Source organism: Staurois parvus, unplaced genomic scaffold (genome assembly GCF_062004578.1).
Source record: "Staurois parvus isolate SC_StPar_1 unplaced genomic scaffold, SC_StPar_1.0 ptg000217l, whole genome shotgun sequence".
Lineage (NCBI taxonomy): Eukaryota > Metazoa > Chordata > Amphibia > Anura > Ranidae > Staurois > Staurois parvus.
Window position 1 is genome coordinate 2010312 of NW_028318013.1, and position 26400 is coordinate 2036711.

Below are 26400 nucleotides of genomic sequence, written 5' to 3' on the forward strand. Positions count from 1 at the left end.
AATTAAATTAATCTGTACAGTACATATATATATATATATATATATATATATATATATATATATATGAAAAAAAAAAAATAAAGTCCCAAAGTGAAAAAAAAGTAAAGTCCTAAGATGAACAATATCTGAAGCAAAGTCCTTTCACAATCCTGTTGGATAAATTGCTTATCCACCACCAAGTGACACCATTAGGAAGTAGTTTACCAGATTATGTGGACCATTAAATATAAATAGTCCTAAAGTGGTAGTAAAGTCTGTTTTTTTTGCACTTGTATGTACAGGTAAGCCTATAATAAAGCTTACCTGTAGGTACTGTAAATATCTCCTAAACGTGCACCGTTTAGGACATATTAACCTGTGTAGAGCACCGATGCATGCAATTTGAAGGAATGGCATGTCTGTTCTTTTCCTTCAGAGCTGTGTGCTGTAAAAAGCAACTCGTGATGTCACCGTGGCTCGGACATTCAAGCCGCCGGAACCCGTGAACCCAGAGGAAGGATGGAGCGAAGATGGAAGCCCTGTTAGTGGTGACATCGTGCTGCTGGAGGGCTTTGTTCTAAGGTAAGTTTAACATTTAAAAATTGCACTTTAAAATGCCACAACAAAGTTGCTAATGGCATTATACATTAAAACATATACATGGGCAGCAGAAAAACAAAACAGTGGGTAAACTGTTACCATCCCGGGCTTCAGACTCTGGTCCATCTGGTAAGAGGCTCTCTAATGGTGTCACTGGGTGATGGATGAGCACTTTTTTCCAGTGGGAAGTTGAAGTGTGGGGAAACCCTTCATATGATTTGGATTGTGAAAAGACTTTGCTTTACATTTTGTTCACTTTAGGAATTTATTTTAAATTTTTTTATATATGTACTGTGTTGGTTCACTCACATACAGAATGTTAATTATGTACACTTGATAGTAATGTGATTTAGCGCTGCTTTTTATTTTTTAACAAAGGGGTTTAAAGATACACTAGGAATGCTAAACCCAGTAGGCATTGTAAAATCAATGGTAACCAAGTTGTACATAAAGGGTTATTGGTTCAAAACAAAGTATAGAACAAATCAACGTAGGCTGTAAGTGGCAAAATATGAAAAGTGGAAATAAATGTTTGTATAAAAAGAATCGGGTTATTTTTATGAAGAAGTAATTGAAAGGGAAAGGTATCTCTAAGTATAGTACATCCAGCAATATAACATTTCGCTAAAGGAGATAATCTTGGCTCTCCAATGCAACAGAGTAGGTTTCAAGGTACAGTATATATGCATAACTGTATACACACAACCATATAGTATATATATTGTAGGTGTGCAGAAGTAGAAGGTTAGAAAAGCAAATTCACATAAAATGCAGCTGAATGTATACAACAATCATAGAACATAGAAGTAAACAAAGAGCTGAGAAGAATGTTTACTTCTCTTTAACTGGTAAGGACCATGTATCTTTATTTCTGGGTTTTCTTCAAAAAATAAACTCATATGCCCAGTGAATCCAGCATTGTTCTGCTGTGACCCACCAATCTGCTGCCTCTTGCAAAGTCCTGCACCATCATCTTCCTTTCCAACATAAAGCCCTTGATGATGCCAGGTTTGTCCTTTTTCAGTTGCAATGTGTGTAAGCCAATGCCTCCTGGGATATGTTACTTGCATATTTCAAGAGGCACCAGGGGCAATGTGATGCCTAGGCAAGAATAGAGGTGGGAGTGAGCTGAAGCACAAATAAAAGTTAGGTAATTAGAAAATTAAGATGTGTAGTACAGTATCGGGCTTTGGAGACGTATTCAACACTTCAGAGCAGAAATAAGAAGTTTTTGTTGAATGGGTTAGATTTTGCATTAAAACATAACTGTTTCTGATAAAAAAAGAAAAATTTCCAGCAGACTACAGGGATTATGACTTTAAATATCTCTATGTCCAAGTGTGAAAAAGTATAGTATATTGAACAATAGTCCTTGTGAACCTTTGTGCTACAGATGCTTTATAGATGACATTTTTATCAACTGGGAAGGCTCCAGGGAATCATTGCAGGCCTTCATGGAGAAGATGAACAATAATAACAAAAATATTGTTCTGTCCTAGAAAGTGAAAGAAAATAGTGTTGAATTTTTGGATTCATATTTTGAAAACATTTAAATCATCTAATAGAAATGCATAAATCCCTCATGAGAGTTGTCATGATTTGTCATGGTTAGTAAATAAGGTAGGTAGAAACTTTTCTACCTCTAGAGGTAGAAACTTTTCTAGCACAAGCTAAAACAGTGGGAGAAAGATTTGTTAAGAAAGGTTATACCAAATATGCTACTGAAGTAGAAACTGACAAGTAAAAAAAATTGGGAAATAGGCAATATTTAAAAAGGGAGAAAACAATGGATACAAATTCAAAGTCCATGCAGTTAAGAGCAATATACAGCATATACAGCAGTTAGTCTTGATTATAATACTTAGCTTAAAAAAACTTGATAAAGTTATTAAGAAGCACTGGCTAATTCTCAAGAAAGATAAACATGTAGGCCCTATTCTCCATTATGCCCCCACATTTGTTTAAAAAAAACTCTAATCTCCAGACCAGAAATTCTGTTCTTTTTGTTTTATCAAAGAGGGGATGTGTCATTCTTGCATAATGGTTAGGCATAATAACAAAATAAGAAGAGAGTTGCAAGTATTTACTAGAAAAGAGGATTTGAAAATCAATTATTTTATTTCTTGTGGATCTGAAGGAGTAATATATGTTTGAGCGCCCGTGTGGGCTTCATTATATCAGGAGGACTTCTAGGAAGTTGGGAGTGAAAATGAGGGACCATGTATATAATATCAGCAGCTGTTGGTAAAGGGGTCTCCACCTTTGTTGTATATATTCATTTCTTCTCACAATCAGTGTATATTAACACATTTTTTTCAATCATTTTATATCAAGGGGTTTCTCTCATTGAAATTATATACATTTACATATTTTATAGAGTAGTATTTTTATGCTATTATTTTTGCATACATTATATGTAATACATATTTTACACACATACATTTTTAAATAGATTTTTATACATTTACTGCTTTCATGAGTAATGTATAATTAATAAAATAATCAATCAGCTTATTGTTTTATATGATTTATTTTATATTATGTATTTATTTTTATATGTATGATTTTGTTGATATACTGTATATTTACCATGCTTTGATGAAATTGTGATGCACAATAAATATTTCATATTTGTCATATATATCAGTTTGGGAGGATGATTGTCTGGTCTTTTGTTATGGCAAGTGACATTCCCACGTATTCATTTACCATCATTTTTTTTGGACATTTTGTTGAGAAAAGGGTTAGGTCCAGGGTAAGCTTCCCCTGCCAATAGTCCTGTATGCTCATCAGCTGTTTCCCGACTGTGGATTTAGCTATGGAAGGAACTTTGTGTGTTTTGTTCTTTAACAATGGGTGGGAGTACCCTTATATTTTTGCAGCAATCCTATTGGCCCCTAGCTTATGAAGAAGTCCCTCGGAACCTGATATGTAAAGCAGGGTCCTGAGAGTGACAGTATCCTGCAGGTGGGAGGAGTTTACTTGAGCAACCTGTCAGGAGGAAGGGATCAATGGCAGGTGGATGAATCCACTGTGGATGACAGCTGCTTTCATATGTGCTTGTATTGAAGCATTTTAAATGTAAGTACAACTTCAGTTATATAATAAATACAGTGTATATAGAGAAAGCACTAGATCTTCCCTATTGTCTATTTATGAACAACATTTGATCATCTCGGGATAAAGTAGAAGAACAGTACTGACCAGGGAAAAGAGTGTTGGCATTATCCTCTATTCTGGTGGTCCCATTGCTGGGTAATGAGGCTACCATCAGCAGGCCCGGACTGGCCATACGGCACATCAGACATTTGCTGGGGTCCCCTGGATAGGAGGGACAGCATTTCTTGGTTCCTCTATGTGCTTCCCGGCCGCCCCTCCTGTACATCTCCTGCATGCCATGGGCTCCTGTATGCTCCCTTGCGGCCGCCCCACCCCCCCAGCTCCTGCAGTGCTACCGCCGGATTCCCCCTTCCTTGCAGCTGCCTCCGCCACCCTTGTGTCTTCTTTCCCCCCCTTCTTCTTTTTCTCCTTCTTTCTTTCTTTCTTTCTTTCTTTCTTTCTTTCTCTTTCTCTTTCTTTCTTTCTTTCTCTCCTTTTTCCTTTCTTTCTTTCTTTCTTTCTTTCTTTCTTTCTTTCTTTCTTTCTTTCTTTCTCTGCAAAGTCTAATGCTAAGGTGGCAAAAACACAAAGATCTTGCAACTAAATTCATTATAATTACATTCCTTCCTTCCTTCCTTCCTTCCTTCCTTCCCTTGTTCTATCTTTCTCTCCTTCCTTCTTTCCCTCCTTCCTTCCTTCCTTCCTTCTTTCCCTCCTTCCTTCCTTCTTTCCCTCCTTCCTTCTTTTCTTCTTTCCCTCCTGCCTTCTTTCTTTCCCTCCTTCCATATTTCCCTCTTTCCTTCTTTCACTCCTTCCTTCTTTCCCTCCTTCTTTCTCTCCCTCCTTCGTTTGCTCCCTCCTTCGTTTGCTCCCTCCTTTCTTCTTTCCCTCCTTCCTTCTTTCTCTCCTTCCTTCATTTCCTTTTTCCCTCCTTCCTTCCTTCCTTTCTCTCTCTCCCTCTCTTTCTCTCTCTCACTCTCTCCTTCGCTCCTTCCTTCCTTCTTTCCCTTGTTCCTTCTTTCCCTCCTTCTTTCTTTCGCTTGTTCCTTCTTTCCCTCCTTCCTTCCTTCTTTCCCTCCTTCTTTCCTTCCTTCTTTCCCTACTTCCTGCCTTCCTTCTTTCTCTCCTTCCTTCCTTTCTTCTTTCCCTCCTTCCTTCCTTTCTTCTTTCCCTCCTTCCCTCTTTCTTTCCCTCCTTCCCTCTTATCCTCTTTCCTTCTTTCTCTTCTTCCTTCTTTCCCTCCTTCATTCTTTCCCTACTTCTTGCCCTCCTTCCTTCTCCCCCTCCTTCCTTCTCCCCCTCCTTCCTTCTTTCCCTCCTTCCTTCTTTCCGTACTTCTTGCCCTCCTTCGTTCTCCCCCTCCTTCCTTTGCTCCCTCCTTCCCTCCCTCCTTCCTTTCTTCCTTCTTTTCCTCCTTCCTGCCTTCTTGTCCTCCTTCCTTCTTTCTCTCCTTCCTTCATTTCTTCTTTCCCACCTTCCTTCCTTTCTATCTCTCTCTCTTTCTTCCTTTCCTTCTTCATTCTCTGCTACAAAAAAAAAAAAAATATATATATATATATATATAAAATTGGAAAAAATTAAATACAGAATAAAAACCCACTGACATTAGTGGCGGAACTACCAGGGTCGCAAAGGTCGCTCTTGTGACCAGGCCTTGGTGTTTCGCTCCGGGCTCCGAGGAAAGGGTCCCTGGGCTTGGGGCAGCTCTTTTTATGATATAAATCCTGAGGAAAGTTCAAGCACATTTGTTATATTGGAAACTTGGTCCACAATATAGGACACGTTTTTTGGCACAACATTTTTTACAAAGATTGGTTTATATAGACTGCACTATATGCACTTTTTTAAAATAAGGCTTATGAAAATGTATTGGTAAAATATAGTTTCCAAGAAAGTTTTTCATTTACTATGTATTACAGTTAAGCTTCACTTGTTTATTTAACATAAATGTGGTTTATAATGATTAATTAGTGATATGGAGTGCTGCACTTTAATTTAATCGAATTTAAATAGTTGTAAAAAAAAGTCAGCTATTTACAGGAGGGGGTTTCAACAGTACAAATTCATTTTTTTGTGTGGAGGTCTACTTTCACCACTTGAGCTCCAAAAAGCCCCTTCATGACCAGGAATTTTTTTGCTATTAAGCATTGTGCTACTTTAACTGGTAATTGTGCGGGTAAGCAACACTGTACCCAAATTAAACATATCATTTTTTTTTACACAAATAGAACTCTCTTTTGGTGGTATTCGATCACCCCGGGTTTTTTTTTGGCTTTCTTAATTTTTTTACATTAATTTATTTTTATGCAGCAGTTAAAAAAATCTCCATAATTGATGTACCCCCTATTTTTTTTATTAAAAAAAACACAATAATAACAGTTTATAGTGCACCAAGCACAAACGTATTGCACTCAAGCACCAAATTCCCATCCAACACTCAAAAATGAAAAGTTAGAAAAATCCCCTAAAAAAAACCCATCATGCCCCATCATGCCTGAAAGTCCGACATGGAGAGGCAGATGCTCACAGGCAGCTAAAAGAGGGCAAGCAGCCTCTGTCCACAGTGAAAAGTGGTGGTCGTGGACATGGTGTATTCTCTGCAGACAGGGGAAGCTTGTCCTTTTTTTCTGTGCTGGCCATGTTATTGAGTCACAGCATGCAGAAGAGGTGGTGAAGTGGATAACTAATCCACCCTCATCCTCCTCATCCTCTGACACCCAGGCTCATACTAATTCACCTTACACCACTACTAACAAAGCAGCCTGAATTATTTGAACAATCTGTCAGTCTCATGCAGCTGGAAGATGTGCAGCAATTTGAATGCTCCTATGACAAGGAAGGGAGTGACATGAGCCTAAAGAGAGGGGGTGTCAATGCCGGAGAAGAAATTGGCAGTCATGTTCCCCCAGCTGCATCATACTGCCAAGTTGGCTCCAGTGTTTAGGAAGGAGAGGATGAAGAGGTCACTGTAATTGGGTGCCTGAGAGAACAGAGGAAAGTGATAAGTAGGCACAACTCCATCGAGGAAGGGTGTCCTCCAGGGGCAGGCGTAAGGGTAGACACCCTATTGCATCACGTGACAGAGTGCAGGGCTCTGCTGACTCCCTGCTGACTTCCAAAAGTCCATTGGTGTGGGCTTTTTTCAACACATGTGCAGCAGACTGCAGCATTGCTGTTTGCAGTCTCTGTCTGAAGTGGATCAAGCGTGGCCAAAACACCAGCTACTTGGGCACCACATGCTTGACAAGACATATGACGATCTGTTATGCAGCTCATTGGCACCAGCAGCTGAAAGACCCACATCATAAAAAAGTGCAGATTTATGCTTGCTCCTCATCTGGGATATCTACCCCTACTATACCTGAATTTTTCTCAACAGCCTCCACTGAAAGGGATAATGGTATAGCAATGGCTGCCACAGGTCCTTGACCCAATCTGCTAGCAGTACACCACTTGTTGATTTCACTGGGCACATTTCGCTACCCTAGTTGCTGAACCATAAAAAAAAAAAAAAATACTGTCCCACCCATCCACATGCTCAACGTCTAAATGCTAGCTTGACCAAATTGCTAGCATTACAACTGCTGCCTTTTATCTGATGGACTCTTCCCCCTTCCATGAATTTGCGGAATGTGCTGTACCACAGTGTCAGGTTCCAAAAAGAAATTTCTTTTCACGTAAGGCCATTCCAACTCTGTACCATCATGTGGAAGGCAATGTTTTGGCCTCGTTGGACTGGGCGGTCAGCAGCAAGGTCCACATTGCTGCTGACACGTGGTCCACCAGTCATAGTCAGGGACAATACATTTACTTCACAGCACACTGGGTAACTCTGCTGGCAGCTGGAAAGGATGCAGGACAGGGTTCAGTGCTGGAGCTTGTTCCACCACCACGCCTCCAAAAAGCTGGTGGTGATTCTGCCACATCTATCTGCTCCATCCCCTCCTTTTCCTCTATGTATTTTTCTTGTTGAATTGTTCTCTGAACTAGTAGTGCTCTGTAATCGTTCAAGAGGCTATGCAATCGGTCAGGCTAAAAGATGCCATGCAGAGATTCAGCTGGTCTATCTAGGGGACAGGAGCCACCCTAGAGCAGAGATTCTGTCAGCTCTGCAAGGGCAGGCTCAGAGGTGGTTGACACCATGGCAGTTTGAACCAGGAATGGTTGTATGTGACAATGGTACCAATATTTTCTCCGCCCTCTGACAGGGACACTTTACACATGTTCCATGCTTGGCACATGTCCTGAATTTGGTGATGCAGGATTTCTTGAACAGGTACCCAGGCTTACAAGATCTTCTGAGGCAGGCCAGAAAAGTCTGTGACCATTTCTGGCAATCATACATGGCCAGTGTTTGGCTGGCTGCCATTCAACGGGAATTCAACCTGCCCACCAACAGCCTCATTTGGGACATGCCCTCAGGGGAGCTTGGCTTCTTTTCGCCACACCAGTGACTGCTGATAAAGGATGCATGCACTGTCCTGTCACCATTTGAGGAGGCCACAAGGATGGTGAGCCGCGAGCATGCATGCATCAGTGACACTATCCCTCTAGTCTTCCTGCTGGAGCACACACTTTGTGGAATCATGGACAGGGCACTTAAGGCAGAACAATGGGAGGAAGAGGAGGACTTCCTTTCCTCTCAAGGCCCCCTTTATGCAGATACTATTCCTGCGGGGTTGCAGAACACACAGGAGGATTGTGGCAGCATGGAAGTAGAGGATAACATGCGGCAATCTTCAAGTGATGGTTTTCTGTCCACAGAAACCCCAGGAATAGTATGTGGCTGGGAGGAGCTAGTTCCTGACAGTGTCATCCTCAGTGAGCCAGAGGACTCAGAATCTCTTGCCTCCTCAAACTTGCACTGAGTGGGCTCCCTGATTCTGCAAAGCCTGTGTAAGGACCCGAGGATTTGTGGTATCAAGGAGAGGGATCATTACTGGATGGCAACCCTTCTTGATCCACCTTACATGGGTAACGTTGCAGAGCTCAACCTGCCTTCGCAGAGGGAGCAGAGGATGAAACATCTTGAGGACGCCTTGAAGAAAAATTTGTTGTGCAACACCTTTTCAGACACTGGAAGGTTACCATTTCCTGGACAACGTGTTTCTGAGGCTTTGTTCGGTTAAATGAAGAGCAGTGGAGAAGGTGGAAGGCTGATTGATGCCTTTAAACAATTCTTTAGTCCTTAGCACCCAGGTCTGTTAGGTTCAAGCACCCTTCAGCAGCATCTGCATCATATGGTGCAGGATTATCTAGGGGCATGAGCAGACTTGGAGACCTTTCCAACTGAGGATCCACTGGGTTACTGGGTCTTGAGGATGGATCACTGACCAGAATTTGCTCAATATGCAATCAAGCTACTGGTCTGTCGTGCATTCAGAGTGCTTTCTGAACAGACATTCAGTGCTGCTGGAGGTTTTGTGATGGATAAAAAAGTGCGTCTGTCCACAGACTTTGTTGACCGGCTGACATTTATCAAAATAAATCAGTCCTGGATCAACAGCAGCCACCAAGCCCTTGATGCTGATGTAACTGATTACATTTGTTAAGCATCTGTGATCCCTTGAAAACGGCCTATGCTGCCTATGCTATTCCTGATTATGCTAGCTTCCAACAATGTTTTTGGTTTAGGGCACCACCAACACCCAAGGCCCAATTTTTCTGCACCTGTGTGACAGATGCATGTAATTTCAATTTTTTACAATTTTTTACAATGTTTTTCTAACTGTTAACAATTTTTACAGCAGGGCCCATTCCAGCACTCAGCAAGAGTAACTGTGAGGGGTTACAGTGTTCAAGCACCACCAACACCGAAGGCCCAAGTTTTTCCACACTTGTGGGAAAGGTGCATATAATTTCAGTTTTTTAGAGCAGTGCCAATTGCTGCGCTCATCAGGAGTAACTATAAGGGGTTACAGTACACAGACACCAACACCCAAGGCCCATTTTTTAAACACACTGTGTGACAGATGCATATAATTTGAGTTTTTAGAGCAGGGTCCAATCCTGCACTCGTCAAGAATAACTTTGAAAGGTTACAGTGTGAAGGCACCACCAACTGTACGCCCGCCAAACACTCTCACAGTGCACAGTCTCCACACTATATAAGCCTGCTTACATAGCCCTACCCTAGGTTCACACCTAAGCGTTTTCTGAAGCATTTTGCATTTTGCAGAAACGCAGTACAGTCCATTTTACATGATTTCCTATGGGACATGTTCACACCTGTGCGTTTTCACCCAGTGCGTTTTTTGGAAAGGGTCAGGAACTTTTTTGAATGCAAAAAGTAGAATTTTTGTTCCTATAGACTTCAATGGAAACGCTGCAAAAAAGCATGTATTGCATTTTTGCTGTGTTTTTGCCGCATTTTTGATGTGTTTCGCGTTTTAAATCTGCCTAGCAACAAGAGAAATAAAAAAAATTGAAACCCCCCCCCTCGCAAAATGCATCAAAAACGCAAAGCAAAACGCAATGCAGAAACGACTCAAACGCAACCTGCTTAGGTGTGAACCTAGCCTTATGAAGTGTGTTGCTGGACACTGCCAAAGACAGAGGGGAGAATAAATAAAAATAAATAAAGAATATTTTAAAAAATAAAACAAAAAGTACACTTAAAAAAGGAACAGCGTAGGGCCACCCCCATTCATACTAGGCCCTTTAGGTCTGGTAGGAAGGTTAGGAGGGACCCAACTGTGAAAAAATATTTTTTAAAAAGTACGTGGGGTTCCTTCTAAATTCCTACCAGACCTTTGATCTGAGCACAGGTCTGGCAAGGCAGGAAAGGGAGGGGGATGAACGTCTCCCCATCCCCCAGCGGCTTACCAGGCTATGTGCCCTCAGCATTGGGACGGTGTCCCCAAGCTGATGGGGACACTTCCCCACAACCCTGGCCCAGTGGTTGTGAGGGTCTGTGGGCAGGGGAGCTCATTAGCATCAAAGTACCCCTTTAAATATGGGGGCACCCTGATGCTGCCCCCCCTTGTGAAGTGCCCCTACCCAATCACTAAAGGGTTAAATTGAGTCAAAAATAAAGATGCAATTTATAGTAATGAGAAATGATTGCCCCTTTAAAAATGGTACTTTTTAAAATGTTCTTTTCACTGATTCATGTCCCTCAGGGCAGTACCCGAGTCCATACACCCCTTTTATGGTCAATAACTTGCATTTAAGCCATCAAAATGGGCACTTTTGAATTTACAAGTTCAAGTCCTATAAAGTTGCATTGAGTTCTAAGTTCATTGTCGAACACTCATTAGGTTGGAATGTTCATCCATGAACCAAACACTAGAGTGTTTGACCCATCAAAGTATTTTACCCTGTGAGGAAGCAGGGAAGAATTTCTGACTGTCCTTATGATAGTCAATTGCAGAAAGCCTTGTGGTGTTGTCTTTATGTACTAGTTTTGGTGCCATCTTGGATGTCATGCCAGGGTGTTGTTAAGAGTCTGCATTATGCATCTTCTAAACAATTTTTGTCAGCAGCCCTCCACATATATTGTAGATAAGATTCATAAAAGGTTCTTATTTTGCTTATGCAGGCCTCTGGTAGCTGAGACCGTAACAGAGTATGGAGCAATGTGGTGGCAGCCATCATCATCTGCCTCTCACAATTGCCTCCCTTTGCTCTGGAATATTAGCATGGGAACATGGGAGCTAGCATAGGGGTTCTGTGTGACAGTAATAATGCACCATTTTCAAGATTTCGCTTTTATCTATATTATAAATAATGTTTTAATCATTTTTAATTGGTCCATTTTAATTAAAGGGAGGGGAGGGTAAGCCATTGTTTTGAGCAGAGTGAGGAGGGATTAGACCCTCTGTCATATTTTTTCTCTGTGTTCCAGTTGCAATATCACTTGGACACAGTAAGGGAATAGCTCTACATTGAGTGCATAAACAAAAAAGAGGCAAATATAGAACCTAAAGTAAAACTGTATGTGTTGCTACTACATAGCAACCAATGAAATTCAAACTTTCATTCCCGGACAGCCACTTTCCAATGCAGGCTTACATCTGATTGGTTGATGTGGTGCACAACAGGCATAAAAAAAGTCCTGTGCTCTCTCCAATGTTCATGCATCCTGTATGATGCCACTCTTTTGTTTCTGATACTGTATCTGATGTCAAATGACATTTAAGTAACCTTGCCATTGCCAATAAAACAAGAGAAGTCTGTCTGCTTTCTCATCTGAAAAGCTTGTACATCCTGTGATTAGATGTATGCCTACAAGAGATGATATGGGATTTATGTGATCAAACCCTGTGTATCCAGAGAAGTGTCTGTATTTTTTTTCTAACTTGTTGCAAATGCTTTAGGCACACCAGAGGATTCATTGGTGGTGTCTGATTCCCATCTCCCAGGAGAGGTGAGAGGGTCTGCAGCCGTGCCATCCTTCACAGATGTTTCTATGGTTACAGCCTCAGCTAATTTCTAAGCTACGATCTGTCCTCTGATGGCAGAACAATACAAAGATCAGCCATCCCCTCCCCTTACTACTGGAGAGTTTGCTAGGAAGATGAGCTGGTATTGCACTAGAAGGTCACAGGCTATACTGACAATCAGCAGGGTTTGGGCTCCAGTACTTCAGAGAACACAAAAATCAGAGGGAAAGCTCCTACTTGGTTTTGTCTGATCAATTTCTGTGTCACCGGTCTACTCGTTAGGTATTGAATAAATGAAACAACCAAACATCATTTTTCTCTGTGATCAAAGAAGTCAGACACAGGTATCCCATTGTTTGTGCAGGCAAAGTGCTATTGTTGAAGCGGAGTTCCACCCTTTTTTTTATATTCCTCTGTTAATACTCTTCCTGTGGTGTCCAGCATGATTAGGATAATCATATATAGAGTTATTTTAACAAGTCATGCAGTATTTTAGTAGTGACAACTATGTGTTAATGTTTAAGCAGTCAGCAGGGTTCCCCACTGACAGCTGAATGTAATAGAATTGCCAACAATTAAATAAATAAATAAATAAATAAATTGTCCAATCAGTGATCACATGCAGAGTTGTAAGCAAGATGTCACTTCTGACATCATTGCTTACTACGTGTGAAATCTGTGAATGATCACAGAAGTCACATGGTACAAGGCTATTCACAACAGCCTTGTACCATGTGACAAGCTGTGACCAATCACAGCTCACACAGTAGTTCTCAATGGCTGCAAGAATGCAGCCAGAGAGAAGGAGAAATGATTGCTTTTACATCCTTTATGGGTCAGTGTAAAAAAAAAAAAATCTTCATCCCCCCCCAACAAGTAGTACAGTGTCACCATGGTGACACTGTGCTGCTAGGGTGACAGTATGCAAAAAAAACCCCCATAAATAATAATCTAAAAAAATAAAATAAAAATTTAAACATTTTTTTTTTAAATTATAATTTTTGTTTATAAACTAATTTGGGTTATTTTTTTTACTAACAAGATAACTGCTTAAAATTTTGGCCAAGATTTATGATGAAATATTATTTATTTGCAAAATTTTATAACAAAAACACATTTTTTCAAAATTTTAGGACTTTCATTTATTTTAGGACTTCATTTATATAGCAAAAAAAAAAAAAAATCCCAGCGGTGAATAAATACCACCAAAATAAAGCTTTATCTGTCTCAAAAAAATGCTAAAAAACTCATATGGGTACAATGTTGCATGACCGCGCAATTGTCATTCAAAGTGTGATAGTGCTGAAAGCTGAAAATTGGCCTGGACAGGAAGGGGGTGAAAGTGTCCGGACTTGAAGTGGTTAAAGTATATATGGACCCAAGAACTATAATGTACGTTTTCTTTTTTTTCGGCCTGTTTTCCTTTATTTTTACCTGGTGATCTTGCCAGTAATACAATTTGTGCCCTAGGATATCACCACTTTCCTATTATATTGTATTTATGGATGAACAGTATTGTCATTCTACACTGTCAGCTCCTCATTTGGTCAACAGAACACCACCTTCCATCATCTACATAACAGCAGGAAAAGTCATATAGTTTATCGAGGTAAACGGCAGTGCCCTGTGTCTCTAGTACATTGCAGCCTAGTCTTGCTCATTTAAACTGTCTTGCTGCTTGCCAATATTTACACTAATGTATCATTTGCAGTATCCTAATTCCTAATAAATGTTTAAATGTATATTTTAAATGCAGTGAGTGTAGTGCATAAATTTGGCATGGTATGTGCTTCTTGCAATACCCCCATACAGGAGCATTCACTCAGGTAGGGAGAGGTAATACTTGGAGTCAATCAGGTATATTGCATGCAATGTGTTGACAAGGAACTTGCTGATAGAAGGGAAAGAAGACTGAGCAGACAAATGACATTTTCAGTCTGTGGCTGCTCTTTTACTGTCCAATCAAAAGACTAGGGTTGAAGAGGAAACACCCTTTTATTCCTTCACCATACGTCGGTGGTATCCACCTGCCTTTGTTGTGTGAAGGGGCCGTTTAAATCTCAGGGCGATGAACAGGTTGTAAAAGAGATTTCATCTCCAAATACGGAAAGGTTTCTTCACAGCAAGAGGTGTGAAAATATGGAATGGACTCCCTCAAGAGTTGGTTCTGGCCAGCTCATTGGATTGCTTTTAAAAAAGGCCTGGATTCTTTCTTAGATACACAGAATATAACTGGATACTAACATTTATAGGTAAAGTTGATCCAGGGAAAATCAGATTGCCTCTCAGGGGATCAGGAAGGAAAATTTTCCCCTGCAAGAGCAAATGAGATCATGCTTTGCTGGGGTGTTTTTGCCTTCCTCTTGATCAACTGTGGATATAGGATTGAAGCTTTTTTTTATGGTTGAACCAGATGGACCTTTTTCAGCCAGACTAACTATGTAACTATGATATTCAATTCCTTCATAAATAAAGCAGCTCCCTTATACTGCATGTATTTTGTCTTTAAATTAGGCTGTTTGCCTGAAGTTCTGCTTTACTTCTCTGGTAAATCCATACCTTGTGGGTTGACATTGGTTGAATATTTAATAATTAATAGAGTTTGCCTAGATAAGCATTATTTTTGCTGGTAACAGTCTATATTGGCACTTATTTTTATATTTTATAACACCTCTTCAGGACTATAACGGGTACACTCACACTTTTACCCCAGGTAAAAGAGAATTTCTACTAATAAAGAAAATTTTAGATGATTTTAAATTTTAGATGTTTAATACATCTGAACTGTGTATTAATACAAGCAACTACATCGTGTATCAACAACATTAGAGTCAGAGAAAAGTTTTTCTTTGGTTGTAAATTACTTCTCCCCCTTTCTTCTTGATCACTTTGTATATCAGAAAACACTGCATGTCATAAAGTTCCAAAGCGCGCAGTCATCCTGACTTGTACCGTACATACCATCTACTTATGCTTGAAGACAGCATATAGCTCCAAAAGCATCATTAGTAGAACAGAGAGAACAAGCTACCTAAACACTTTCATCAGCTATAAAAACTGTTTAGCTAGGAAGAATACAGTTGCCCTCCATTTATAACCTTTATTTTTACAAAATTTTAATTTAAAAATATATCGTATGTATGTATTTAGTAGACAAACAAAAGAGAAAATAACAGTGGAAACCAGATTTGCTCAATTTTGATCCCTAGTCAGGGACCTATTTGGGGAAGTCCAAATTTCAATTTGCAATGCTTTTATCCACTTTTAAAAGAAGACCATTATAAAAATGAAATAGGAACAACTTCTAACAAACCTAGTTACATTACCACGATCACAAAACGAAAAGACTAAAATAGTCACTAGCTAACTTTGTCTTTGGGATGGGGGGGCACCATGTTAGTACATTCTGGCTACTTTTAGGGCTAACATAGAAAAACACAAATCCTGTAAATTACAGGCTAAGGATATGCTTTAAAGATTTACAAGGTGTTATGGAAGAATATAATTTTCACAGGCAGCCTCTGGCAGCATATACTTGGCTGTGGAATGTATTATTTTCTTTTACAATTATTTTGACTTTTATACAACAGCCACGCAGCATTTTTATTAAAGTGTTCCTTAACTCACAATAGTAAAATCAGTCTGTATAGTAAAGCATGCTTGTTATACTCAATGTGGAACCTAAGGAGTTAACCCTCCGCATTGTGTAAAAAGGCTGTTTGATTTTGTCTTCTCTGATCCTCCCCTTCTTCTACTGTCCCCAGTCCATCTGCTGATAGTACAGAGCTCAAGGAGTCAATCTGCACATGCTCAGTTCAGTGTGTATTGCTAGAAAGGGTGCATGTGATCAGCACAGCACATGGCCAATCAACACAGAGTGTCAGGGGTTATGCAGCCTCATAGTACAGTCAGAGGAGAATGAAAACTCCTCCCACAAGCTTTAACCAATAGTCAGCTGGACACTGATAGAAGTTACAAGACTGCTATATACAACTGATGAGAAAAGGTATTTAGCAGTTTATATTTACTAAAATAATTGCATTTTCACATTCTGTGTACTGTGGGAGACCAGATATAGTGAATGCCGTGTCCTGGGTTTAGTAACACTTTAAAGGAAAAGTTCACCTTTAAACAAAAAATAGTAAATGCACTTTTTTTGCAGGTAAACAAATGTGCATTTCTAAATTTTTGTTTCTGGAGCCTCTAAAGCATTTCACCAGCAATCAGCAGATCGCTGGTGCCATACAGGTCTCCCCCTGACCTGTCACTGTATCTGCTTGCTCGAACATCCCGTATGGGCAAGCAGATACTTGCTGACAGGAAGACTCAATGAACTGCCACATGCTCCACAGCCCTATGGTAGTTCATGGACAACTTCAAGCTGACAGCCACAAAGCCTGTGAGAACTTGTAGCGTTCTCATTCACAGAACACTGTGAATAAATGATGCGGCAAGTGGGCGGAGCCCCGTATGGCCACTTTTTTTTAGCAGGGAGGAGAAGGTCCCCTGCTAGCTGTCACAACAGGGAAATCAGGGGGCTGCGGGGGGCAGTCTGATCATCACATGTTACACCCTGAATATGGCTGTAACATGTAGCAAGTTAGGAGTGAGGTGAACTTATCCTTTAATGATTTTAGCACTAATTATCTTATAAAGGGTACTAATTATCTGTTTGATTTTTATGAATTGCATTATCTGCTGGAATAAAATATCTCTTTTTGTTAAAAGATATTCTCTTTAGATCAACATGATTATTTAGTATAGTTGATTTCTGAAATATATGATCCCTTCATTAATATAACCATTTATTGAACTATTATATTGTTATATGTAAGATAGTGTAGGATCACCACAATTCTGTGTCTATAGTGTTATCTTACCATTGTCTGTAGAATATTTTCATGATCCAGAAGAACTTTTTTAAAGTCATTCTACTAAACCTGAGAGTGACATATGAGTCTGTTGACACAGTCCCTATGGGCGGTTTTAATGTAGCCTGTAAGCTTTTAAACTCATTCTCATGGCTTTAGGCAGTAGAGTTGAGATGTACATCCATAACCAGGGGCGATCCACCCCTGTCCATAACCATCCTAGCATTTACTGACACTGAACTAAAGTTGTTCTTTTGGATGTGCAATGTGATGTTGATCAGCCCTCATTAAATGGTAGATCACAACCAGGACTGAGTGAGAGTTCTGCCAGCCAGTCCCCAGTATAGGCACCCCTTCTCAGCAGTTATTAGTTGCTAGGGCTGCTGCCATTGTAACGACCAATGACATCATATGTGTGTGCTGCCTTCAGGATAACAGGAGGACAGTTGTGTAATTTCCTCTATCCAGACCTTTAGCCTACTTCACCTTGTGTCTCTTGCACTCTCTATGCATGTGATTAAAGGTACAGCAGCACTGCAATGGGGACACCTGATGTAAGGGGCACTGTGATGGGCACACCTGATGTAAGGGGCACTGTGATGGGCACACCTGATGTAAGGGGCACCGACTCTCTGATCCGCTCCACCTAAACAGCAGAGGACGGATACCCTTCTGGTTTTTTAGCGAACCCAATGAGAACCAGAGGTAGGCGGGTGTAAACAGACACAAGTAAGTTTACACCTGCCTGTCCATAGGGTGAATGGACCTTCCTATTAGGTCTGCTTGAAAAACTGACAGATGGATCTGGTCAGAATGACTGTGTTAAAGGGGCTTTAATCTGTAGTTGATCTGGAGGAAATCTCCATTACAAGGATAATTAGATAACTGCAGGGATCAACATTCTACAATGTTTCTTCTTTAAATGTTAGAAAGCATTTATTTGTAACACACAAACATTGCTTACCTGGTCTGTAAAACACTAAATTGGTTTTATTTTTCTCTTTCATGTCTTCCATTTGCTTCATTGTGGATATCAAAAAGGACAGTTGGAGCCAATAAATGAGGTGAGTTCATGACATAATTACCCAGCTACATATTACACCATCTGAATAAATTGCTGTGTTAAGATGGGGGAAATTATAACAGTGGATTGACAGATCTCTTAGTGTAGTTGTAAAGGCTAAAATTGTTCATTTAAATAACAAAAATGTTATTCTTACCCACTCTGTGCAATGCTATTGCACAGAACGGTCCAAAACTTCCTCCTCTGGGTCCTGCACCAGTGCTATTGTCTCTTCCTCTTCTTTAGGAATCTGCTTCCTATCGGGGCGCACATGCAGGCTCACTCTCAAGCCGGGCTGTGTGCATCAATAGACACACATAGTGCAGCTTGGCTCCACCCCCTGCTTTCTGAACACAGGTTTTGATTGACAGTGGTCTAGTGTGTGAACTATATGTGAACCCTCACCTTGTAATACAGCCCATGAAAGGCAAAACATTTGTGTATAAATAAAAAAAACCATTATAAATACTTTTTCTTTCCTTTTTTCTATAAGTGATCACATAATATCTATTCTCTGCTGCATAAGGAGCTCAGAGAGTTGGGGGAGGAGAAACAGCATACTGATCTTCCCAGTGAATGGCTGTGCAGGGGGGGGGGTGATCATTGGAGGAAATCAGCCTGTTTTCCAGCCCAGCTAGAGAACTGACCACACTTTGCTCTCATGCCTAGTGTGGTTAGTTTTTAATAAGAAAGCAGAAGTGCTGGCAGAATCTCCAAGTATTCATACCCTTTGAAATTGACCACATTTTGTCATGTTACAACCAAAAACGTAAATGTATTTTATTGGGATTTAATGTGCTAGACCAACACAATGTGGTACATAGTTGTGAAGTAGAAGGAAAATGATAAATGGTTTTCAAAATTTTTACCAAGTGCAATGCAAAGCGTTGGATGCAGTGGTGTAAAGCACACCGCCACTGGACTTTAGAGCAGTAGAGACATGTTCTCCGGAATGACGAATCACACTTCTCTGTCTGACAATCCGATGGATGTGTCTGGGTTTGTCAGTTGCCAGGAGAACGGTACTTGCCTGACTGCATTGTGCCAAGTGTAAAGTTTGGTGGAGGGGGGATTATGGTGTGGGGTTGTTTTTCAGGGGTTGGGGTTGGGCTTGGCCCCTTAGTTCCAGTGAAGGGAACTCTTAAGGTGTCAGCATACCAAAATATTTTGGACAATTTCATGCTCTCAACTTTGTGGGAACAGCTTGGGGATGACCCCTTCCTGTTCCAACATGACTGCGCACCAGGGCACAAAGCAAGGTCCATTAAGACATGGATGAGCAAGTTTGAGGTGGAGGACCTTGAATAGCCTGCACAGAGTCTTGACCTCAACTTGATAGGACACCTTTCGGATGAATTCAATGCCTAACCTCACAAATGCGCTTCTAGAAGAATGGTCAAACATTTGACACCCTCCTAAACCTTGTGGACAGCCTTCCCAGAAGAGTTGAAGCTGTTATAGCTGCAAAGGGTGAGCTAACGCAATATTGAACCCTACGGACTAAGACCAGGATGCCATTAAAGTTCATGTGCATGTAAAGGCAGGCATACCAGTACTTTTGCCAATATAGTGTATCAGGAATATTAAAATGTGTAATGTGCCCACCCCTATTACAAAACTCCTTGGCCATGTGCCTGTAAGCCCATTGGCCATGGAGGGAGTATATTGAGGAAGAATTTCCAATGTGGACACCCCAATCTCAGTGCCAGACTGATTGAATCATGTTCCTGTCTCTGACTGACAATTTTAGTGCAGAAATCCTATGGAGTTCTAAAGGGTGTTTTTGAGATGATTTACTCAAATATAAATGTCACATAATGTTACCTATGTTACAGATATTGAAAATATTAGAATGATTGTTGAAGAGGAATTATCCTCGCAAAAAAGAACTGCAGTAACTAATGCTTCTTGCTGTTTCTTCTCCAGGGGTTCCTGTCCAAAATTTCGGATCTACTGCTGTGTCGGTGGACATGCAGAAACTGCTTTCAAAAGTGTTATGATTGTACCTGCTGCCAGTCCAGTGAAGATGAAGTGGAGATCCTGGGGCCCTTTCCTGCACAAACACCATCCTGGCTGTTAGTATAGTGAAGACTTAGTGGCTGGATAGCTTTGTGTTTTATATTTAAGGGACAGATGTGTTATGAAGCTATCAAATAAAACATATACCGTATTTTTCGCTCCATAAGACGCACCTGACCATAAGACGCACCTAGGTTTTTGAGGCGAAAAACAAGAAAAAAAAATATTCTGAACCAATGGACTGCAGACACAGTACAGGGGATGACCAGAGACTGCGGACACAATACAGGAGATGACCAGAGACTGCGGACACAGTACAGGAGATGACCAGAGACTGCGGACACAGTACAGGAGATGACCAGAGACTGCGGACACAGTGCAGGAGATGACCAGAGACTGCGGACACAGTGCAGGAGATGACCACAGACTGCGGACACAGTGCAGGGAATGACCAGAGACTGCAGACAGTGCAGGGAATGACCAGAGACTGCAGACAGTGCAGGGAATGACCAGAGACTGCAGACAGTGCAGGGAATGACCAGAGACTGCGGACAGTGCAGGGAATGACCAGAGACTGCGGACACAGTACAGGAGATGACCAGAGACTGCGGACACAGTACAGGAGATGACCAGAGACTGCGGACATAGTACAGGAGATGACCAGAGACTGCAGACAGTGCAGGGAATGACCAGAGACTGCAGACAGTGCAGGGAATGACCAGAGACTGCAGACAGTGCAGGGGATGACCAGAGACTGCTGACCTTTGGGGAGGGAGGGGGAGCGGGTACCTGAATTTGACAGGTACCCGCTCCCACTTCCGCGGAGTTGTCCTTCGCTCTTCTTCCCGGGCCGGCTTCTGTGACAGCCGGGTGCCCACTGCGCATGCACGAGAAGCGCTGCGCTTTGTGAATGGCCCGGCGCCTTCTGGGACCTCTCATGTGTCCCAGAAGACACCGGATCATTCACAAAGCGCAGCACATGCGCAGTGGGCACCCGGCTGTCACAGAACTCAGTGCGGGAAGACTGTGCAGCGCTGGAGCGAGGAACAGGTAAGGCTCTGCAGGAGAGAACAGCTGAGCGGCCGGCCCGGTATTCTGATATGGTGGCGGCAGAAATACCGGACCGGCCGCTTTATATTCGCTCCATAAGACGCACTGACATTTCCCCCCCTTTTTTGGGGGGAAAAAAGTGCGTCTTATGGAGCGAAAAATACGGTAGATGAAAACACTTATTTAACCACTTCAGCTCTCGTACATGTATACCCCTTATGAAACAGAGCTAAATGTTTACATTTCTGCTGTGGGCCTATTGATTTGGTGATAAATTTATCATAACTTAAAGAGTAACTCCACTTTTTTTGAAAAAAAAAAATAATTCCCCACTTGGTGATCTATGTATGTTGCAGGGATTTAAATAAACTTTGTTGTAGATTCTTATCTTTTGTTATTGTGAAGAAACTGTTTATTTGTCTTAATCCATGTGCAAAGTGAATGTGAATGGGAGTGACTTTATCATTAGAGATCAGTTAATGCACTTGCAGGGTTCTATTGAGGAAAGTATCAGGGTCTTAATCCCTTCAGACATAATTAACCCTTTGGGAGTATCTCATTAAAACTGAAATGTTTATTACACAGGATGCCTCAAATCTTTCTTGCATCTTAGTGCAGACTTCTGGGAAAATCAGTGAGCCAATCACACAAGCAGGAAATTACATTTCTTTGGGGTGTTCTGTACACCATCAGTGCAGAGAGCCTACAGGCTGTCATATTGTTTTACATTTTACAGACAATTGCAGCACTGCAGATTGAAAAGAAAAAGTAATTATTAATAACATTATATTACAATATAGCTTGTGTCGCAATTATATATATATATATATATATATATTTATTTATTTTTATTATTATTATTATTATTTTTTTGCAATATTTTTTTCTCCAGGAAAGTGTTGTCCTTTAAGATAACGGTCATGCCAGTCAAACATGTACACATTGTTGGTGCTAACAAGGCTTTTTGTTAGCAATATTGTCTTGCAAAAATTATTTTATTTTCAATGCAATCTATAGACAAAAGTGTAACAAAATTAAAAAATGTGTTTTTTTTTAATAGCATTTACTATGTTAGTTTTAAAATAACCACAGATATTTCTGCAGATAACAAGTGCACATTCTGTTCTATAAATTGTCTCACGTTTAATGACACTAAACTTATTTTTTTTATTACAAAGCATAGCAAAGTTATTTAAAAGTAAAAATAAAACTTTTTTTTTTTTACTTTTGAGCTTTTTTGCTTTTTAAATTTGCCACAAAAATTAAAGAACAAAATAAATAAAAACCAAAGTTTAAAATATTAATGTAAAAAAATAAACTGCTAAATAATAGCTAAGGAGAGGAGAAAGTCAATATTAATCTTTTACTTGCAAGGTTGCATTGATCTGTTATGACTGAATCAGAGGAGAGAAGTTACAATAAAGCAATAATGAATATTGCTACATTGTATCTCTGACTGACACTTTAAACACTATTTTCTGAGTGTCAATTTGCACAGAAGCATAAATATATACTCCTGTGTCAGACGAGTTACAGTTAATTGCTGTTAAATGTTGTCAAGTAGCAGTGGGGTTGGTGGAGGAACAGGGCATGCTACAGATGCTTAAAATATTTAGAGGGCTTTTTTTTTGGGATGTGTAGTGTGCCTAAGGTCCAAAACCGGATATGGGCCCAGTCACACCTACAGAATGTGCACACGTTAATGCAAGTTGGGTTAAGGCAGCCAGTCCTTGTATGGGTCCTTAATGAGGCTTGATGGCCAAAGAACAGCACTGACCCCTTCCCATGCAAGGGCAGAGATGTGTGGATGGTGACACCAGTTCAGGTCAGCCATTTTGTAATTATATCACCAATTTTTTTAGGTTTATGAATTTTTAAAGAAATATTGTTTATATTTTATTATTAGATGCATACAGTGTTTGTTTTACAAATACACATTTAACACATGGCATTCCGAGAACAATTTGCTGGGGATTAGCTAAAGAGAGAGCACAGTAGAGGAAGCCTTAAGGCATGGTTTGTCAGCCACCTAGAAGATGGCCACCTAGAAGGCACCCTTTAACAGATTTTCGCAAGAACAAGTAATTCACTTTGTGTGTAAAGCTGGCCTTAGATAGATTGAACCTCAGCTGGTTCAGCAGGGACCGGCCAAGATTCAATCCATCTATAGGCAGACTGATTGTACCCAAGTTGATTTGATCAACTTGATTACATCCAGCATGTTGGATAGTTAGCATGTGATTATTGCCAGTGGCTATAGCTGCTAACAATATTCATTGTGTTCTCCCAGCAGGGATGGCATACTTGAAGCAAAATATTATGATAATTATTTTTAACTCTGTCAGAAGTTTATAACCCATTATTATTTACTACCATATAGTTTAAAGAGCTATAAAAAAATGGTTCAATTACCTTCTACATTCTATCTATTATTGATATTTCTATTATCAAAACAAATTTCATAATTTTGTACATAGGATAAATAATCGCAGTGATGAAAAGGACGGAGATTCAGACAATGCAACAAGCGAGCCACCTCCAACGCCACAGGAGACCTCACCAGACAGAAGAAGGTCATCTTCCGATACATCTAGATCTACATATAGCCTTACCAGGCGCATTTCAAGTAAGAATGCTCAACACTTTCTGACATACATATGCCTAGAATATAGGATATGAAATAGTGTATAAGGTCATGGTAGCTCTATATCATCCTTTTTCTACCATGGTTCCCTGGAACCCTTTGGTTCCTTCAAAGATTGCTAGGGGTTCCTTGAGCAATTAGTAATTTCTGTCTCTCAGATGTGCTACCACTGACACCAATGACCTTTTCAGGTATCTGTAAGGGGGACAGTCTTCCCATTGAATACCAATGTAAGGAGAATTCATCCCCTCTTCCACAAATGCAAAGGGAAACTTCTCCCATTACCATCAACATAAGGGATCACTTTTCCACTGACCGCCAATGTAAGGAGAAATCCTCCCACTGACCACCATTATAAAAGGGAGCTTCTCCCATTACCATCAATGTAAGGGGTCACATTTTCACTGACCACTCATGTAATAAAGCCCTCTTCCTTTCTGACTGATATCATTTGTTTTATTTCATTAATATTACTGAAAATGATATACAGTAGTTGTATAGAGCAGTCCTGGGTGTCAAATTTGAGGTATACTACATTTTCTATTATTTATCCTTAGCTAAATTGTACTGTTCATGCTAATATCTCATGAGCTTTAGATTAAATCTTTATTAGCTGGAGTTCCTTGAGATCTTAAAGTTATTATGAGGGTTCCTCTGTCTTAAAAGGGTTGGGAAAAGCTGCTTTAGACTTTTAACTGCAAATACTGAACCAAGGTTGCAGCTAAAATGTTTATCCCATTTTGATCCCAGGCTGGGGAGAGATATCATTACCTCATACCTAGTCAAAATCAGGCACTTGCACTGCTTATAATTAAAAAAACAATCATATGATGTATTAATGAAGCATAGTTGTATTAATTTGTCTTTTTATCTGCCTGGAGTTCAACATTAAGGGTCTCAATCCCTGTTCAGCCCATTTTTCAGCCTTACTGACTGAACTCTTAAAAAAGTAGACAAGGAGGTTCTGAATGCATTAAAGGGGTTGATGTAATATCAAATAAAAAAGAAGCCTATCAATTTATCTAAGTTTCTATGACTGGATGTTCCAAGAAGAACATATACTTCTGAATATAATGACATACAGTAAGGGTAATATCACATCAGCAACTTTGGAGCAGCAATTCATAGTGGTTAAGATTGCTTTTCTTGGTTTCTCTAGTAATTTGTTTTTAAACTGAACTCTGGGCAAAAAAAAAAGTTTGTGGCTATTTGCTACCTAAAAATAAATTACCCTTACTGAAGCCTGTTCCACATTTGGCTTCTGCTGAGTTCGGTAAAACGGTTACTTTCTCAGTACTGTAAGTGCCGAAAGTCCATGTTGAGACTTGTAGTACTGGCTGTTGTACACCTCTCTTCAGAAAAAGTCTTGTATTCTTTTCACTGATGGCAAGTCTCTCAGTGATTGGAGGAGAGGAGATTGTGACGTTCTCCAGTCACAGAAAGCCTTGCATTCACTGCATTCACACAGCTTTTTCTGAATGGGGGAAGTGTAGAATAAGTGTCCTGCTATGATCTGTGTACTACAACTGGAACTACACTGCCATATGCTTGGCATTTACAGTACTGTGAAGGTTGAATGAAAGAAACATTAACCAAACAGAGCAGAAGCTATATGTGGAATGCCCATGATTTGAGGCAATTTATTTTTACACAAGAAATAGGCCAAAATGTTTTCCTGGAATTCAGCTTTAGCTACAATGTTGCTGCGGTTACTAGCTACAATATTTCCCTTTGCAGCAGCAACTTGCTGGTCCTCTGTGATCACCAGGGGCTGCGTTAGATGATTAGCTGCTGATGCTATCAATCCTGCAGCATGCTAGTGATACTAGTATCAGTTACTCAACAATGGAGTTACAAATTGATGGAACCTTTGCAACATAGACACAAAAACACTAAGTAGAATAGTTCTGTAGCTGCTACAAATCTCCGCTCCAAAATCAACCAAGAAAAGATAGCTGGTCAGACAATGATATTATTTTACTATAAGAGCGTCAAAGCCAAAAGGTAGAGCCAGTTGTTTCTAAGGTCTAAAAAATGTCACTTCTTTAGGGGTGTATGAAATTATAATTTTTTTGGTAAGAAACCAATAGATGAGATGGTTGGGGTTTGTAAAGGCTATTTATTGCTGCCAGTACACTGCACCTACTGGAGTGGAATCACATCTTTCCTCCATCTTTGGCTTTGATGTTTGGATCTAATAAAAGTGGAAAATGACTAACTAAGTTGGAAATGAACATTAAAAATACCTAAGGCCACTCGAGTGGAGTGGGGGCTTTTAAAGTGCCAATATATACTCACAAGCGTAAATGCACCAGGAGGAGCCTCACAGGGAAGACGAATAGAGTTTAGTGTGTGTAGGTGAGCTCATTTCAGTTCAACAAAGGATTTTCATGAAAAAATTGTAACAAAAACTTATTTTTATAAATCTATTTCCATTTATTTTGAGGTATTGCCTTATTTAACATAGTCACCTAAATTGTCAGGAAACGTGATGTCCTATGACAAAATGGAGGTCATTTTCAGATTCAGCACACCAAAAAACATAAAGATTACGTGGAATAACCAAAACAGCTCTTGAAAAAATTTTTTTCTGCAGACCTGTGTAACAGAAAAACAAAAACAATTAAAAAAAATTTTGTTCCAACATGTGATACTGATTAAAATGTGACACAATAAAAAGAGGAAGGAGGG

At 40.1% G+C, this 26400-nt stretch overlaps 1 protein-coding gene across 3 annotated transcripts in view; it reads left to right on the forward strand.

Annotated features, from left to right (window-relative positions):
* The window catches only part of SYT17 (synaptotagmin 17), a 189170-nt gene that overhangs the window by 26401 nt on the left and 136369 nt on the right, over positions 1–26400 (forward strand). For all 3 annotated transcript variants that reach the window (XM_089679068.1, XM_089679066.1, XM_089679067.1), the window contains exons 2-4: positions 17980–17997; positions 19923–20071; positions 23543–23691. In XM_089679068.1, the coding sequence (XP_089535194.1) occupies positions 17980–17997; positions 19923–20071; positions 23543–23691 (316 nt within the window). The remainder of the gene's footprint in view (positions 1–17979; positions 17998–19922; positions 20072–23542; positions 23692–26400) is intronic.